This window comes from Oncorhynchus nerka, linkage group LG7 (genome assembly GCF_034236695.1).
Source record: "Oncorhynchus nerka isolate Pitt River linkage group LG7, Oner_Uvic_2.0, whole genome shotgun sequence".
Lineage (NCBI taxonomy): Eukaryota > Metazoa > Chordata > Actinopteri > Salmoniformes > Salmonidae > Oncorhynchus > Oncorhynchus nerka.
Genome location: NC_088402.1, coordinates 42,004,334 through 42,020,515, shown reverse-complemented (window position 1 = coordinate 42,020,515; position 16,182 = coordinate 42,004,334). Strand labels below are relative to the sequence as shown.

Genomic DNA, 16,182 nt, shown 5'->3' with positions numbered 1-16,182 from the left:
GGCATTCCATTAAATTGTGACATTGTGGTCCCACCCCTTCCCAGCTACAGACTGGAACAAGGGTAGGTGTAGAAGAAATTCTAAGTAATCAGGAGTAATCAGGAAGTTGGCCCTCATAACTTCCCCCTCTCCACAATAACTGCTCCATCCCTTTCTTCGCCAGGACGTGTTTAATTTGTCACTGGTATTCCGAAAACAGACTGGTTTACTTGATGACTGCTGAACGGGCAGGCTGAAATAAGAAACAGAAGTTTATGCATAGCTGGGATACTGAACAATGCGGGAAAGCCTTTGCGCAAAGAATTTCAAGAAGTTATGAAAGAACCCTAATGTAGTGAATCAATTAAAAAGCCTTTATTCTCTACGGCTTATACTGGCAAGAATATACATTTACTGACTAATTCTGAAGCTTACTGACTAGCTAAATGGTCATATATTGTATGTAACTGGCTAGTTAACAGGCATGCTAACCGATTTACTGTCTAGCTATCGTCATCTCTGCTCGACAACGTGCCAAAACTATGGCTCTTAATCCGGTTTGAGGTGTTTTTGTTCTGGTCAGAGGTGTGCAGTGGGGTTCTCCCTTGATGCGCACAGACTCTGAAAGCAAAGATCACGAGAGGAAACGCAAACGCTCTGAGGAGAGAGAGAGATCACTCGTGTAAACACCCTGAAAGGAGAGGAGAGACCACCTGAGAAAGAATGGGAGTAGTGGCCCAGCTTACTGTAACTATGCTGTTGACTGGAAGTGTGGTTTAATGTCGGGGGAGGTCCATCAGCCGATTGTTTCACCTACATCAGGTGTGCCAGTACTCAGTCAGTCATCAACACATGGAGCCAATTCCTGTAAATCGATGTCATTTCTAAGAATGTATTTGTGGAAAACAGCAGCGTGGTCTTTAATCAGCATTTCAAACTACCTTCTGGCATAATGTAATTATAGAAATCATATTGAATTCAATTAATCAAATCCAATTTTATTTTCACATGCTTGTAGACCTTACATTGAAATGCTTACTTTACAAGCCTTTAACCAACAATGCAGTTTTAAGAAAAATACCCCCCAAAATTGTTTTCTATAAAAGTAACAAGTAATTAAAGAGCAGCAGTAAAATAACAATAGCGAGGCAATATACAGGGCGGTACCGGTACAGAGTCAATGTGCGGGGGCACCGGTTAGTCGAGGTAATTGAGGTAATATGTACATGTAGGTAGAGTTATTAAAGTGACTATGTATAGCTAATAACAGAGAGTAGCAGCAGCGTAAGAGTGGGGGATTCAAATAGTCTGGGTAGCCATTTGATTAGATGTTCAGGATTCTTATGACTTGGGGGTAGAAGCTTTTAGAAGCCTCTTGGACCTAGACTTGGCGCTCCGGTACTGCTTGCCATGCGGTAGTAGAGAGAACAGTCTATGACTGGTGTTGCTTGAGTCTTTTTAGGGCTTTCCTCTGACACCGCCTGGTATAGAGGTCCTGGATGGCAGGAAGCTTGGCCCCAGTGATGTACTGGGCCGTACGCACTACCCTCTATAGTGCCTTGCAGTCGGAGGCCGAGCAGTTGCCATACCAGGCAGTGATGCAACCCGTCAGGATGCTCTCGATGGTGCAGCTGTAGAACCTTTTGAGGATCTGAGGACCCATGCCAAATCTTTTCAGTCTCCTGAGGGGGAATAGGTTTTTTCGTACCCTCTTCACGACTGTCTTGATTACATACTATATGCGTACGCTGAAAGGTGGTAGCAATAGTTTCACAGATTTTCAAGAGAGCTGAATATCCACAAAGGTGACATCTTCTCAGAAGACATAATCCGCATTCAATGTTATTAGCACAATCATTCAATCATTATTAGCACAATCATTATTAGCACATTAGGTTTAGTCTGATGGTAAGTGATGCTGATTCTAGTGAGCATCAGTGCATACTCTCAGTTCCTCTATTTTCTAAGAAAGTGAGCTCAAAGAGTTTTGAGTGGGCTGTCGTATGGGACTTTCTAGAGTTTGGTTATGAGTAAGAGAGGGCGAGAGTATGTGGGGGATTTGTGAGGGGGTGTCTGTGTGTGCGTTCATGTGAATGTGCAAATACAACCATGTTGGATTTTTGAAGCGAGAAAATAGAAAACTCAAAAGACGTCACAGTTTGAAAAATAACATGTTTAATGTGCTACATTTATTGCAAAAGTATCATGAAAATAATATCTGACATAAAGTATCCACATATGATAACCTTGGTCCAAAAATAAACTACATAGACAAAACTACAAACGTGTATACAAAAACAATTATAATTCACACAGTATTAATGTTAGAACAGTTCCACCATTTTGGTTCTAGGTAACAGAAACCTTGGTGCGCATGGATCTATTTCTGGCTTTTTCCAGTGAGAGCGAAAACGTACAGCTCTCGTATGAGGTACCTTTGTCAATAGTTTTGGTAAAATAACAAGAGCCGAGAGCCATTCACCTGAGTGTGTATATATATATATACAGTGGTACTAGGAGCAGACTGAGTAAAGGGGAAAGTGCAGTACAGACTACATCGGGTTCATTCTCACATACTGTATGGTTCATGCTCTGATTCGGATGACAATCGCATCTACAGTACCACCAGTATAGAGGACGAATTAAATGAAGCATATATCGACAGTGGCTAGATAACAACTGAATCAAAGAGAAAGAGCTAGAAACACAATGGTATTTCAGGATATATTCAAACAAATTCAAATACAAGTACACTGTCTTAATGTTTTAACATTCAAAAAGACACACAAAAAGAAGAAACAAAAGGTTTTTTCTTTTTATTGCTAGTTTCTGTGCAGAAGTATGCACATCACTAAATGACTCACAGGAAGTCCTGAGAAGCTATTTGAATTGAACCGGAACATTATAACATTCTGACTACTTTTAGTTTGCTTTCCTCTCTTGTTACATTACGTTAGAATACACTATTTAAGTTTGAAAAAGTTATGCTACATAAGTTAGACCTGTTTATCCTCATATTTTATCTGATTCTTGTTGTTTTTTTGGCAAACGCAAATGCATACACATAGTTTCAAGATCCCTGATCTACCCTTTTTTAGCAAAAATAAATAAATATACACAAAGATTGTCCGGTAATTAAACATTAGATATCGCAGTAATAGTCTGTGGCATTGGTCCAACGGTTTTCCCAGGAGTAAGCCTCCTTGGAAGTGTCAAGACGTAACATTACGTTAACAAGAAAAATAATCACTCAACTGAACAAATATAGCTGACAAACTCTCTCACACATTCCATGTAAATTACACCTGTGGACCTGAGTGAAACTTCACAGCGAATAAGAAAACACCCTTAGTTAGGGTGGAAGTGCAATCACTGAACACACTGGCCATGTCTTTGAATAGTCTTTGTTTTGGTGCTGCTCTCTTATTGGCTTTCCATAGTCTCTCTTCCCCTCGAGGAAATACTTATTTTTCCGTGACGACTTAATCGATTGTGCTCTGGCTTTTCAGGAGGTAGACCCTTAAAATGTTTCTTGTTCCTTACCCCTCCCCAAAAGAGTAATTCTACTTCGCCTACTGCCCTTGCGTCTTCACCATTGGCCGGTTGTAGAGGCGTACCACACTAGCCCTCTCCTGATAGGCTGAAGTAGAAGTGTGCGATGACGTCGTGGGAGGAGCTGGGGCGTTAATGGCCGCCGTGAAGGCCTTGAGCAGCAGGGTGGCTTCACTCTGGTCCTCCTTGCCCTCTCGCCCTTCCAAGCTCCGGGCTACCCAGCGCTCCACTGCAGCTTCCAAATGGGCTGGTCCTGCCCCTTCAGGCAGCGTGTCCGCTTCGGGGCTGGTGTCGAAGCGCTCGACCAGCTCGCGGATGTGGGTGTGGGCATGTGAGCTGGCGTGGGCCTGGGCAGAGGCGGGGCAGCAGCTGCGCTGGTGGATGCGCAGCGAGAAGCGGTGGAAGAAGGCGTGGGCGCAGAGAGGGCAGCAGTGGGGGCGGTCGCGGGCGATGTGCAGGCGTCGGTGGAGCTTGAGGTGGATGTACTGGGTGAACTTGGTGCTGCACAGCTTGCACTGGTAGGGCTTCTCACCCGAGTGGAGCCGCAGGTGGGTCCTAAGGTTGCTGGTGCTGCTGAAGCGCTTGTGACACACCTATATGAATAGGAACAGATGGATAGGAAAGTTCAGGTTAGGATGATGTTGTGATAGTGATATCATTAGAACAACTGGGTGAAACCAGGCTCATGGGTTTCTGTGGTTGCGTGCTAGCAGGGTATGACCTGACACTCTTAGAAAAAAAGGTGCTAGAAACCCATAGGAGAACCCTTTGAACAACCCTTTTTGGTTCCAGGTAGAACCCTATTGGGTTCCATGTAGAAACCTTTCCCCAGAGAGTTCTACATGGAACCCAAAAGAGTTCAGCCTGGAACGAAAAAGGGTTGTTCAAAGAGTTCTCATATGGGGACAGCCGAAGAACCCTTTTTTCTATAAGTGTAGACTGCTTGTTTCGAGTTGGAGATCACTGAACCCTACCATGAAAATCAACACAGGACTGAGATCATGATCACACCCACATAGTTATAAAAGAGTGTTCAACAAAAGCCCAGGGATTCCTTACATCACAAGGGCAGGGCAGGGTGAAATTCATACTGGCACGCAGGGGTGTGTGTGTGTGTTTTAGAGCTGAAGTAGACTGGAAAAAGCTGATCAAAACACAAACATACCGTGCACTCATGTGGTTTCTCTCCAGTGTGGACCAGGTGATGCTTCTGCAGGTGGGCTAGCTGGGTGAAGCTCTTCAGACAGAGGTGACACTGGAAGGGCTTCTCTCCACTGTGTACTCTCAGATGCACCTAAAAGAAAAAATGCCTCGGTTAGATAGGAACCCACAATAAGACAGGAATAGATTGGGCCACCAGAGAAACCAAAAGTACCACCTATGTCTAGAAGATCCTCACCTTGAGGTTGGACAGCTGTCCGAAAGTCTTGATGCAGACGTTGCATTCGTACTTGATCTTGCCGTTCTGTTTCTTCAGGGGGTAGGGGAGGGATTTGTAGCCAGGAGCAGGTGGCGAGGGGCTGCTCTTTGGCATGGCCAGGCTGAGGTTCATGGCCTCCTCACAGCCACAGGGTGACGGCAGGGGTGTCTGGTGCTCCTGCTTGGGAAGGGGAGAGAGCTCTGGGGTGGCTGGGGCCCCACAAGGAGGTGACATATTTGGGGTCCTCTCCTTCAGCCCTCCCTGAGTCGCTCCAGGGTAGGGCAGAGACACTGGGAGCAGACCAGGCTGGTGGGTCATGGAGGGGTGTGGAAGTCCATCGCTACTCGGGTAGCTGCTGTACCGCAGAGGGCCTCTGGAGGGGAGCATCCCAGGGAAGGGTGGGGGGTACTGGGGGAGGAGGAGGTGGGGGTAGTGGGGGCTGCTGTATGTGGGGAGAAGCTGGTAGGGGGGTTGAAGGGGTCTGGGGGGATGGTAGAGGGGGTAGGAGGACACTAGGCCCTCTCTGTGGCTGTAGAGCCCGTGGAGGTGAAGGTCGCGGGTCGGGGAGGGGGCTGTAGGGTGGCACTCTGGGAAGCCGTAGACATGAGATCCCAGATTGGGCTCTCGCTGGTCGGGTTGAGGAGAGGGGATGGGTCCCTGGTGGTCCTGGGTCACCTTCTCATTCTCTATCTTCTGGCTGAAGTCCATGATTTGGTCGTCTGGCGTGTCGGGCGGTGTGTCTCTTTCCAGCACCTCCACGTCAATTCTCTCCTCCCCTTCATCCTCTCTCTCGTCTTTCATCTCCTCCTTCTCTTCGGATTCTCTGACATCTCCGATAATGTGTTCTATAGAAGAAGAAAAACCCCAAGGTCAGACATAGTGGTTGGGTTTGAGTGTGTATGAAAATACACTGTAAAAACAACGGTCAACCTTGCCAATCCACACAATAATACAACTTCCGTCCGTCCTTTGTGTCGACCTAATGAGCAATTTATTCACTTATCCCTCTGCAATAGGACAGTATTGATGGACAAATGACAAAGTTCACCGTCTTAACGAAGTGAGAAGTGACTGTAGTGACGCACCACACTCGCACTCGGGCTCTCACATCCTCCCTAGCGCTCCCTCTTATGGTAAATGATGATGACGGTTTCAGTTTTTAGATGAAACTTCAAAAGAGTTCATGGTTTCTGTCTGGCAACTATGATAGCAATGTTTTCATTTTGATGTGTGGGTGTATGTGGGTGTATGTGGATATGTGTCATGTAGGATTTGTAGTAAAACAAAACGCTTTAATTTTTTTTTTGGGGGGGGCGTTTCTGTCGCAAGGTTTCAATTACCGCTCAAGCGTCTTTCTCAGGACCGCAGGAAGAAATGCATTTGCCATTTAGTTAGCTTGTTTTAAGTCCTACTTATGTTTTCTGTGAATAGCTGTGTGGCTTTTAACTAACTCATTACTCGCTGTTTAACAGAAATTGCCTTACAACCAGGATTAAAGGGAAAGTGAACCCACTGCAGGATATTAAATATATTATATATAGGATATTAAGTGCATTAAACCGTGCATTAGTGATCATACAAAGCTTAGGCGTGAACTTTCAACTGTCACCCTTTAATTAGGTCTATAAATTGATCAATTTAAACCAAATGCGTTTTATCCTTTATTGTTTTGTGTGAATTTTTAGAGGCCTGGCCTAATTACTACAGTCTTCATCAGGGTTGTCCCCAAGTGTGTGGAGTACACAGTAAAAAGGACTGTGTCAAAGCAGTTGGCATTGTAGCCTAGTCAACATTAGTCAACAGGTTGAATGACTGTGTGATGTAATTATAGTTTAAGAGGGCATGTCTCCTTACAGAGTTTCTGGCAACAAAACTAGTTGTCATATAATGAGTGGACAACTTGCCATACCTGAATGTACAGCTGACAATGACTCATGGACTTTACTTGACCAGGCATTGTTGAGAGGACTTTTCCACTCCTTTTGAGATGTTCCCTATGTTGTGTAAGGAAGAGTGAGTGTGTTTGTGTGTGTGGGTGAGCCGTCTCCTACATTGAGGCAGGTGTAGCCGTGTATTGTGTTTTGTCAGTAAGTCTCTCACCCAACCATGACTCGGGACATATTCCAGAACAATGCCATCCGCTCCGAAAAGGGGACAAGGAAGGAAACGGTTTCCGTCACACTCAGTCTCATTGTTTACCATCTAATGAACTCAGATCTTATCAACACGAGGGGGAAAAAATACTCCTTTTGAAGACAATAATCATGAAAGTCTGTGATCGGACAAAAAAATGGCTCAACTTTGTGGCATCTTATCAAGCAGACACACACACACACACAGAGATTTAAACCCCCTTTTAAAAAATATCTGATATAGGTATGAAAAGAGAACTGTCTCGCTGTTCATCATCGTTTCCACCTAGAGACAAACATACACACCTGACTGTCTTTCACTACATTATCCTCTCACTCACTAACATTTTTTCATTGAGTGTCATAACATAGAATAGGGCTTTATTTGTAGAGCCACAGAAAAGAGAGAGCTAGAGAGTAGATGGAAAAGCAATTCAAGGAGAGAGAAAGATGAGTGCAGAGGAGAGAAGAGTAGAGGATGGGAAAGACGAGGGGAGAGGGTAGAGGAGAAAGAAACAAGGAGAGGAGTTGAGGAGAGTGAACAGATGAGAGTAGGGCAACAACAACAACAACAACAACAATCAAAGATGGCACTCACTTTGTTTGAGCTCTTCACCCGGTTGGCTGCACAGTCTCTGGGCGAAATCTTGGCTGTACCACACCAGCAGCTCCTGCTTGGGCTCCACGGGCCGGCTGGTGTAGAAGTAGACGTCACGGCCATTCTGGCACGCCACCAGGTTCTGTTCGGACAGCGAGTGCGCTGGGTTGACGTAGCGCATCCAGTTGCTGCGCTGCAAGTCATATCCATCGATGAAGTGGTATAGCTGCCTGCCGTTATAGATCTGGGAGGGAAAAGAGGGGAGAGTGAAATAAGAATACAATGCAGTAATAGAACACGCGCCCACACTTGTATTTAAAACATAGTGTAACATCAGTTAGTACACAACTTTGTAACTGATTGACCTCTACTGTATTGTTACATTCACTCATGACTGAAACGTTCACTGTAGCAGTTGAGCTGCTGAGCTGACAAAACATGGTCACAGTATGTAGATAGAAAGTGTAGTTCACCTCTGCCATGTACAGAACAGTCTCCTATGTCCTCTTCTAATGACCTGGTTCTTGTTCCACCTGGGTTGTTTCTTGAGTGTGTGTCCCGCGCACTGTGTGTGGGTTCCTGAACTACTGTCACTGTCTGGTGTGAAATCAACGCTGTCACTGCTTTTATCAGCTGCTAGTTAGACTGACGGAGAGGGGGCAGGGCAAAGAGTTTGAACGCATGCCCAGACAGACAGACAGACAGACAGACAGACGTATGTTTTCTCTCTCTCTTTCTCTTTCTTTCTCTCACACTCTGGTTGGGGGGGGGGGGGGGTTCTCTCAACATGCCCAGACTTGAATGGCTGCTTCCCACCAGGAGATACAGCATATCACAATAATGTCAACCATAGGAATTTCCATTACATTTCCTCACGTGCCAAGTTGTCAATCACTTATTCTATATAGAGTTCCCTGTAATTGTTTTTACTGGCATCTCTTAATTAAGGAAATGTACGAGGGGTTGTGTTGGCAGACCCAAACACACACAAATAGATGGTGGCACGTGCTCACAGGCACACACACTCCCACACGTCACACACTTCCACACCTGTCCCGTGAGAGAGTGTTGACATACTCTCGAGGCGAGTCAGACTTTCACCAATTTGCAGTAGTAGGACAGGACGGATCGGGTTTACAGGAAATGCCAGAAGGAAGGTGAAAACGTAGGACAGAAAGCCCTAACAGGGAAACGACTCAGAGAAAACTCCTGAATTAGGCAAGTGACCGCCGGGAGACAGAGAGAGGACGAGGGTGTGTGGGAATGAGAAGGAAGTGTGTATGAGAGAGAGAGAGAGATAGGGGAACACTAACAATCACTTCCTATATGTCATACTTGTTGAATGGGACTTGAGCGCTGGGAAGGATGCAATTGTTGCGTGCGTGTAAAGATACACAACTTCCCCAAAAATCTGTCCAAAACCCCTGAGTACCTATGGGCTTCTGAGCAATGCATTTTTGTTTCCTTTTAGATGGGAAGTGACTGACTTGGTGTGAAACTGTTTTACCACTTGTGCTTCTTTTTCCAAGAATAATTGGAGAAGAATAACTAGGACGAATTTTGGTTCGAATCTCTTTTCCCCGTCTCTTTTGAGAAGCAGTTCCCATATCTGCTTGTTAGGTAAGGTATTGAGAGTTCTCCCCTAGAACCCACTGTATAATTTCATTCACCTGTTTTCATGGCTGTACTTACCAACCAGCTCTCACATTCTCACCTCAGAATTAGACGTTCAAACGTCAAATTTCGACGTTGTTCCAAAGTCAAATTTGTGTGTAAAGGTGTTAAGTTCAGGCATTAACTCAGCATTTTTAAGTTTGGGGTTAAGTTCAGGAATTGACTACAAATTGTGAAGGCATTAACTCAGAATGGTTAAGGTAAGGGCTAGGGACTGGGATAGGCTTAAAACAAAAAATATCACTGGATAAGCACTTGCAACCATTGGAATCAGAGGCAGATGCTTACGCCCATCCACCATCCCTGTCCACAATGCCCTAGCAAAACCCAAATCTACTTGAGGGTAACAGCGCTCACTGTTGCCCCTAGTGGCCGGTTTCCACATCATCTCCCGACAGCTTGATGTCAAACCGTGTGTGTGTGAACGGTTATTCCGCCAACTTACCCTCCAGAAGTATTTCCTGTTGGCCTGTTTGGGGACGTTGTATTTGGTGTAGATGTCACCTTGCAGAGGTCCAAACCGAGTCCCCTGAGGAATGTACTCTTTGCTGAACACGCCTGTCACCTAAACACAAGACAATACATCATCAAACAGTTAGCCTAACAGAACCAGATTTCAAGACGACACAAACAGATCTGGGACCCATGCTATATCAAACATTAGAATCAGTCAAACAGTGCCAGTCCCTTAAGACAGCCTTGACCATAGAAATAGAGTTATTAGAAGCATGAGGGTGCTGTCAATTTGCTGTGGCCTGAGGAACTTTTTCTGTTCTACCAATTTTTATTTCTATGGCCTTGACATGTTGACCCAGACAGGAGCTCTGATCTTCTCTCCAAAGCTCCAAGGTGACTCGCTTTCTTCCTCTTGTCTAATGAGTTAAATGAATGAAGGGAATTGCACTTTCTCTGACCTGCTTCTCTCACCTGCTGACTGTCCTCATAAACGCCATTGACTTAAAGCCAATTTATGCTTGACCCGACAATGTGGTTGGAGGCACAGTATGAATGGTGTGACGCAATTGCGGAGCCTCCGGGAGCCATGCAGAGGCCAAACTGAGCTCTGTACCGCATCGCCGTGCACCGAGCAAGTGATTTAACAATGCGGAGGGGTCCGTAATACCTCTGCATTGACGGTAGAAACACAAACTCATTTCCACGACAACTTACTTCACAGCAGCTCTGCTCTGCTCAGCAAAGCTCAAGAAGGTATACATTCCCTGACTTCTGCGGAGGCCGTGTTGCAGTGAACGCTCTACGGCCGCCGCAGACGTTGGATTGACCACGCAGAGCCTTTTACAGGGGGACAGAGACAGAACGTAAATGACCTAACTCAGCTCACCGCTGCCCCCGCTAGTGAGAATGACCACCAGTCTCTGTCGTGCGTGTCTGTCGTGCCTTTTTCTGGTACGTGCTCAATGTCTACACTCTGACGCGGAGTTTACCAGACTCAAGTCACACACTTGTATGACGTAAAGAAAAAGACACATCCACAGTTAACTCAAGAGCTGGGATAAGGAAACGGGGAAATCACCACGGTCGACTGAACTCTCTCCCCTGAGCCTCGACGGCCAGGAATAGCAACCTGACTCATACTCCAATAGGGATTCTTTAGAAAGTACTGGAAGTTTGAACAAGGCACAGGGGGACACCCACGCTTGGCAGGGAGCATCGGTGAGACGCACCCATAGCTCGGGGGGTCTTAAGGGGCTTTGTCTTGAAGATCTGTTGAATCCTGGCCATGGGGGTGACGGAGGGTGAGACGAGAGTGAGTGTGACAGGGACATTGTGTGGCCTCGTTTTAGCGTGACTAATGACTGAGCTGCGACAGGGCTGCTGATTAACAACCGCTCAGCCGGGTTTATAAGAAGACGAGGAAGAAGGAGGGAGGGGGGAAGGAGTAGAGGAGTATCACTCGCTTCTTGACTGGACCACGCCACCACTCTCCCTCCCACCTTCCCCCCCTAACTGTCCCAGCTCGGAATAGGTCCTCTCGCAGCCAGGAAATACTGCCTGTGACGATGCCTGCCCTGCGCCCCAAACGAAAGTTAATCGTTGGAGACTAACCTACTTACCCAACTCCTCCCCTCACCCGCTCAGTCCCGCTCAGTCCCCCCCCCCCTCTTGGCACACTTAGGAGTTACGAAGAGCGTTGGAAGGAGGAGAGAAGGAGGAGTGGAAGGGTGGAGTGACCCCTCTTCTACTCTGACCAGCCAAATCCTTCCATTCATGGTCTTATGTGTGGCCTCAGCTGTTTACTGGAATGGCTTCCCACTAGATGATGGAACATTGCTGCGGGGACTTGCTTCCATTCAGCCACAAGAGCATCAGTGAGGTCGGGCACTGATGTTGGGCGGTTAGGCCTGGCTCGCCGTTGGCGTTCCAATTCAGCACAAAAGTGTTTGATGGGGTTGAGGTCAGGGCTCTGTGCAGGCCAGTCAAGTTCTTCCACACTGATCTCGACAAACCATTTCTGTATGGACCTCACTTTGTGTACTGGGGCATTTTCATGCTGAAACAGGAAAAGGCCTTCCACAAACTGTTCCCACAAAATTGAAAGCACAGAATTGTCTAGAATGTCATTGTATGCTGTTGCATAAAATATTTCCCTTCACTGGATCTAAGGGGCCTCACCTGAACCATGAAAAACAGCCACAGACCATTATTCCTCCTTCACCAAATATTATAGTTGGCATTCTGCATTGGGGCAGGTAGCGTTCTCCTAGCATCCTTCAAACCCCGATTCGTCCGTCGGACTTGGATTCATCACTCCAGAGAAAGCGTTTCCGCTGCTCCAGAGTCTAATGTCGGGTAGCTTTACACCACTCCTGCCAACTCTTGGCATTGAGCATTGTGATCTTTATGTTAGTCAATAATTACTTGGTGAACAACTGAAAGAATCCCCGAATTCAAAAGTAGTGCTTTTGCATAATCGGCAATCGCCATGACTAAACATTGACTGGTAACAAACAATGGTTGGCAAGGACTAATAAGTACGTGTGAAGTCCCCCATAGGTAGTTCATAGGTTTGTTTGTTTTTATTAAATTGGCATGTGTCTGTTTCCTGTTGATTGACACACCCTCTGGCACTGTGACCTTTACCGGGAAAAAAAACACACACACACACACACACACACACACACACACACACACACACACACAAGCAAATGCCAACTACTCAGGGGAGAAATGGACATAATGCCATTATCAGAAAGGGAAACTTCTCTGAGGGTACACAGCCAGCCTTACCAAAAGACTGTGTTTGAAATACTTTACACGTGTGTTTTAGTGAGACACTCATATAAAAAAAGTTGTGCTTACAAGTGCAAGTAATGTAGCCGTCTTGCATGCAAGTACAGTAGAGTTGAGGGTCACTTTGCCTCTGCTGAAACAGGAAAAGAGCTCTCACAACCCGGTGTGAAAGTGAAGTCTTGCACCGTGTGTTCAACTTGCTACATCTGGTTTGGCTGATGGTTTGTGTTTGTGAGGGTGGAAGGAGACTAACAAAGTCACAAAAAACCTTACCATGCGTTCATAACCACAGTTTTCACACCTCTCGCAGGCCTAGGCAGAAAAAGCAGCAGAGAGGGGAAGAGAAGAGACGCTCACAGCTAAAGGAGGGACATCTAAGAGTTGCTCGGGTGAAAATACTGAGAGAAGGAGGAAGGAACCGTATGCTCACTTAACCACACGAAAAGTGAAGAAGACGGAGAGTGAGAAAAGTGAGAAGTGTGCGAGAGATAATTACAACCTGTTTTTCCCCCCAAAAAGAGAGAGACATCTCTTCTGCCACAATTGTAAGTTCACTTTTCACAAGAGTGCGGTGTACATTTTAGGACACCCTCGGCCTAAAACCTCACACCTCAGATCCCTTCTCTAGTGAGTCATAATAGGGCCATGCCAGTCAGCTGATTCACTGACACTCATAGCCTGGACATATGGTGTAGAATACTGATTCACCTAAATGGAGGAAAACGAGGGATGGAGAGGGGAGTGGGAAGGAGGGCCAGAGCGGGAACTGTTGATGTGATTTTACGGCTCAGGTTGGATCTCCTGGATGCAGCTGTGCTGGTCCCTGTCCTCTTGTTAAGTAGGTGGATGACTACCACGGGGTCAAGATACCATGAGCCTTATGCCTGTTTGTGGTAGGAAGATCCTGGCAGTGAAGAAACTAAGGTCATTGTGATGCGGTATGGAAAAGACACATTATGACAAGGTATTTGTTTCAGTATTGCAGCGACCTGTTCACGGAAATGTGTGTGTGCGTGTTGACCCAGAGACGTGATTGGAATACTGACCTAGAGACTTGGTAACGGTAAAGAGGCTCTGGGTTTTTACCGGCGCACACACGACATGGCCATTGTAACACTGAGCAGAGCAGGAATGGAATGGAGCAACTCTTGCTTGCACCAAACACGAGCCTTGACCACAACTTGTCATTGACCGCGGACTGTCCCAGATTCATTCAGACTTAATCAATAGAGTATGTAAGAAAGACATTGTGCATCACAGTAAAATGTCAATACACAAACATGCGCTTGGCTGTGAACGTGTACTGTATTCCCCTCCTGGTTCTAAATCTAAATGTGACTTCTATTAAAGTTCCTACCTCATTCTCTGTGCTGTACTCAAAGGTGAGGTTGCGGGGTATGGACGTCATGGCTTTGGGCACACCGAAGCTGGGGTCCGACACCTGGTCAGGGACAATGTAGGTGCAGTTGAGGGCAAAGTCGTCCTCTCGCCACTCACTCATATCTGGGGCTGTCTCCAGCTTCATCTTAACACTATTTGTGTTGATCCTCTCTTCCCCGCTGGACTTGGTTTGGGTTGGGGTGCGTCGGTACGGTGTTACTTCGGTGATACTTTGGTTTTTCATGGGGGCCCTCGTCTTTAGATGTGTTGGTTAAAGCTTGAGGTCTGGAAGAGAGAAAAGGGAGAGAAGGGGTGTCATGCTACTTCATCCTTGCATGAATAAAATGGTATGTTTGAATTCACTAGTGACACTAGTGGAATTCCTTTGCCTTGCTTCTTGTTGTCACTTGTCATTGTCACTTGATAAGCAACACACTGTACTGTGAGAATTGATTGAAAGTGACTTAATCCCACTGCATGATAGGGTGCTGACAATGCTTGTCGTCGTCAATATAATCCGCGATATATAGCGAAAAAGGCAACAGAACCACTGAATGACAAAATGATCAGCAATGTAATTCAGCCAAAACATCATCAAGCTCATAAGTTATTGTTCAATACCGGAACTATGAATCAAGTCAACATGCTTAATTTCACCAAAAATCTATGCAGCTTTTCCATTCAACCCAGCAAAAATATTCAACATATTCCAAGCCCCAATATTAATCTGAATATCGCCAAGGATGATCAAATCCAATCCAAATCCTAGTCCATCAAGTAAGTGTAAACAACCCCGCCGTTGTTGACCATGAGCTATTTTCCCAATCAAAACTCAATCAGACCCAAGAGGTCAAGCCCATTCGGTGCTGTTCATTCACGCTTCATTCACTCAGCATTGACTCGAATACAAAAGTTCACCATTACTGTATTTGTCATATTTCTTGAACACCTTCCTTGTCATACAGGCACAAAATAGGATGCAGTTGACAATTACTTTTAGACAACCATTTTGCTGTGGGAACATCATCTCTTTGGTAAGGTCATCCCTCTCCGCCTCTCTTTCTCTTGTCTTCTACTTTTTCCAGTGTCACTCTCGCTTTGTTTTTCCAGGAATTCCTCCCTGTAAGATCCTTCGGGTATCCAGGCTGTGCCCACTTTGTCTCTGCCACCAAAACTCCCGAGCCACCGTTGGGCAATGCTTTTCTTACCCCATCCTCTCGTCCAATGAGAAGCCGCCGTTGGCCATGTGACTGAGAGGATTAGTTGGACGTGCGACCAATTGACACATAACTGGTGGCTTTGGACAGTTGCCTGAATGTGACCATGCACACACACACACACACACAAAGGAACACCCCGGGGCCCACGTAAGACATCTGAATGAATGAAAGAAAGAATAGCAGATGGCTGGCTTGTGGCCACTGACAAACACACTGATAGACTTTTGCGTGGTTTGACCCTTAACGAGCAATCTGATCTGGTGGAACAACGTCCTCAGCCTACAACATCTTGGTCTCCTCAATCCCCCAGTTCACACACACACTTTTTAAAAATTCATAATAAAACATTTAGGTGCAAAGGACCCTGTACGGTCACACACACTTCAAATATTTGATTTGGATTCACAATAAAGCACAGAGGTGCAAAGGATCATCAGTAGTCATACGTTTGGAGGGTGAGTGTGAACTTGGAGGGTTCTTCAGAAGGACGATCAAAGTTCACACACGTGCACGCGCAAACCCTCAACTTGCCCTGTAACAGGAGTGCGTGAAAGAGCATATTAGAGACACATATTTCCCTCGGATTACACAGATCCACAAAGAATTCGAAAACAAACCCGATTTTGATAAACTCCTATATCTACTGGGTGAAATACCAGTGTGCGCCATCACAGCAGCAAGATTTGTGACCTGTTGCCACAAGAAAAGATCAACCAGTGAAGAACAAACACCATTGTAAATACAACCCATATTTATGCTTATTTATTTTCCATTTTGTACTTTAACCATTTGTACATTGTCACAGCACTGTATATATACATAATATTACTTTTGTAATGTGTTTATTCTTTTGGAACTTCTGTGAGTGTAATATTTACTGTTAATTTATATTATTTATATCACTTTTGTATATGATCTACTTCACTTGCTTTGGCAATGTTAACATATGTTTCCCATGATGATAAAGCCCCTTTA

The 16,182-nt window shown here is 45.6% G+C and overlaps 1 protein-coding gene across 2 annotated transcripts; it reads right to left on the bottom strand.

Annotated features, from left to right (window-relative positions):
- Positions 1-2,134: 2,134 nt before the first annotated feature.
- Positions 2,135-15,167, bottom strand: LOC115131704 (PR domain zinc finger protein 1-like). 2 transcript variants are annotated; one of them, XM_029663641.2, is made up of 7 exons: positions 14,982-15,167; positions 13,965-14,272; positions 9,801-9,920; positions 7,682-7,925; positions 4,931-5,796; positions 4,697-4,825; positions 2,135-4,124 (listed from the first exon to the last, which is right to left on the bottom strand). In XM_029663641.2, the coding sequence occupies exons 2-7, from the start codon at positions 14,229-14,231 to the stop codon at positions 3,552-3,554; spliced, it is 2,199 nt and encodes a 732-aa protein (XP_029519501.1). In that variant the 5' UTR covers positions 14,232-14,272; positions 14,982-15,167; the 3' UTR covers positions 2,135-3,551. The 2 variants fall into 2 exon arrangements, with proteins under 2 accessions (XP_029519501.1, XP_029519502.1); XM_029663642.2 differs by lacking the exons at positions 9,801-9,920; positions 13,965-14,272; positions 14,982-15,167 and adding an exon at positions 8,155-8,381.
- Positions 15,168-16,182: the final 1,015 nt, after the last annotated feature.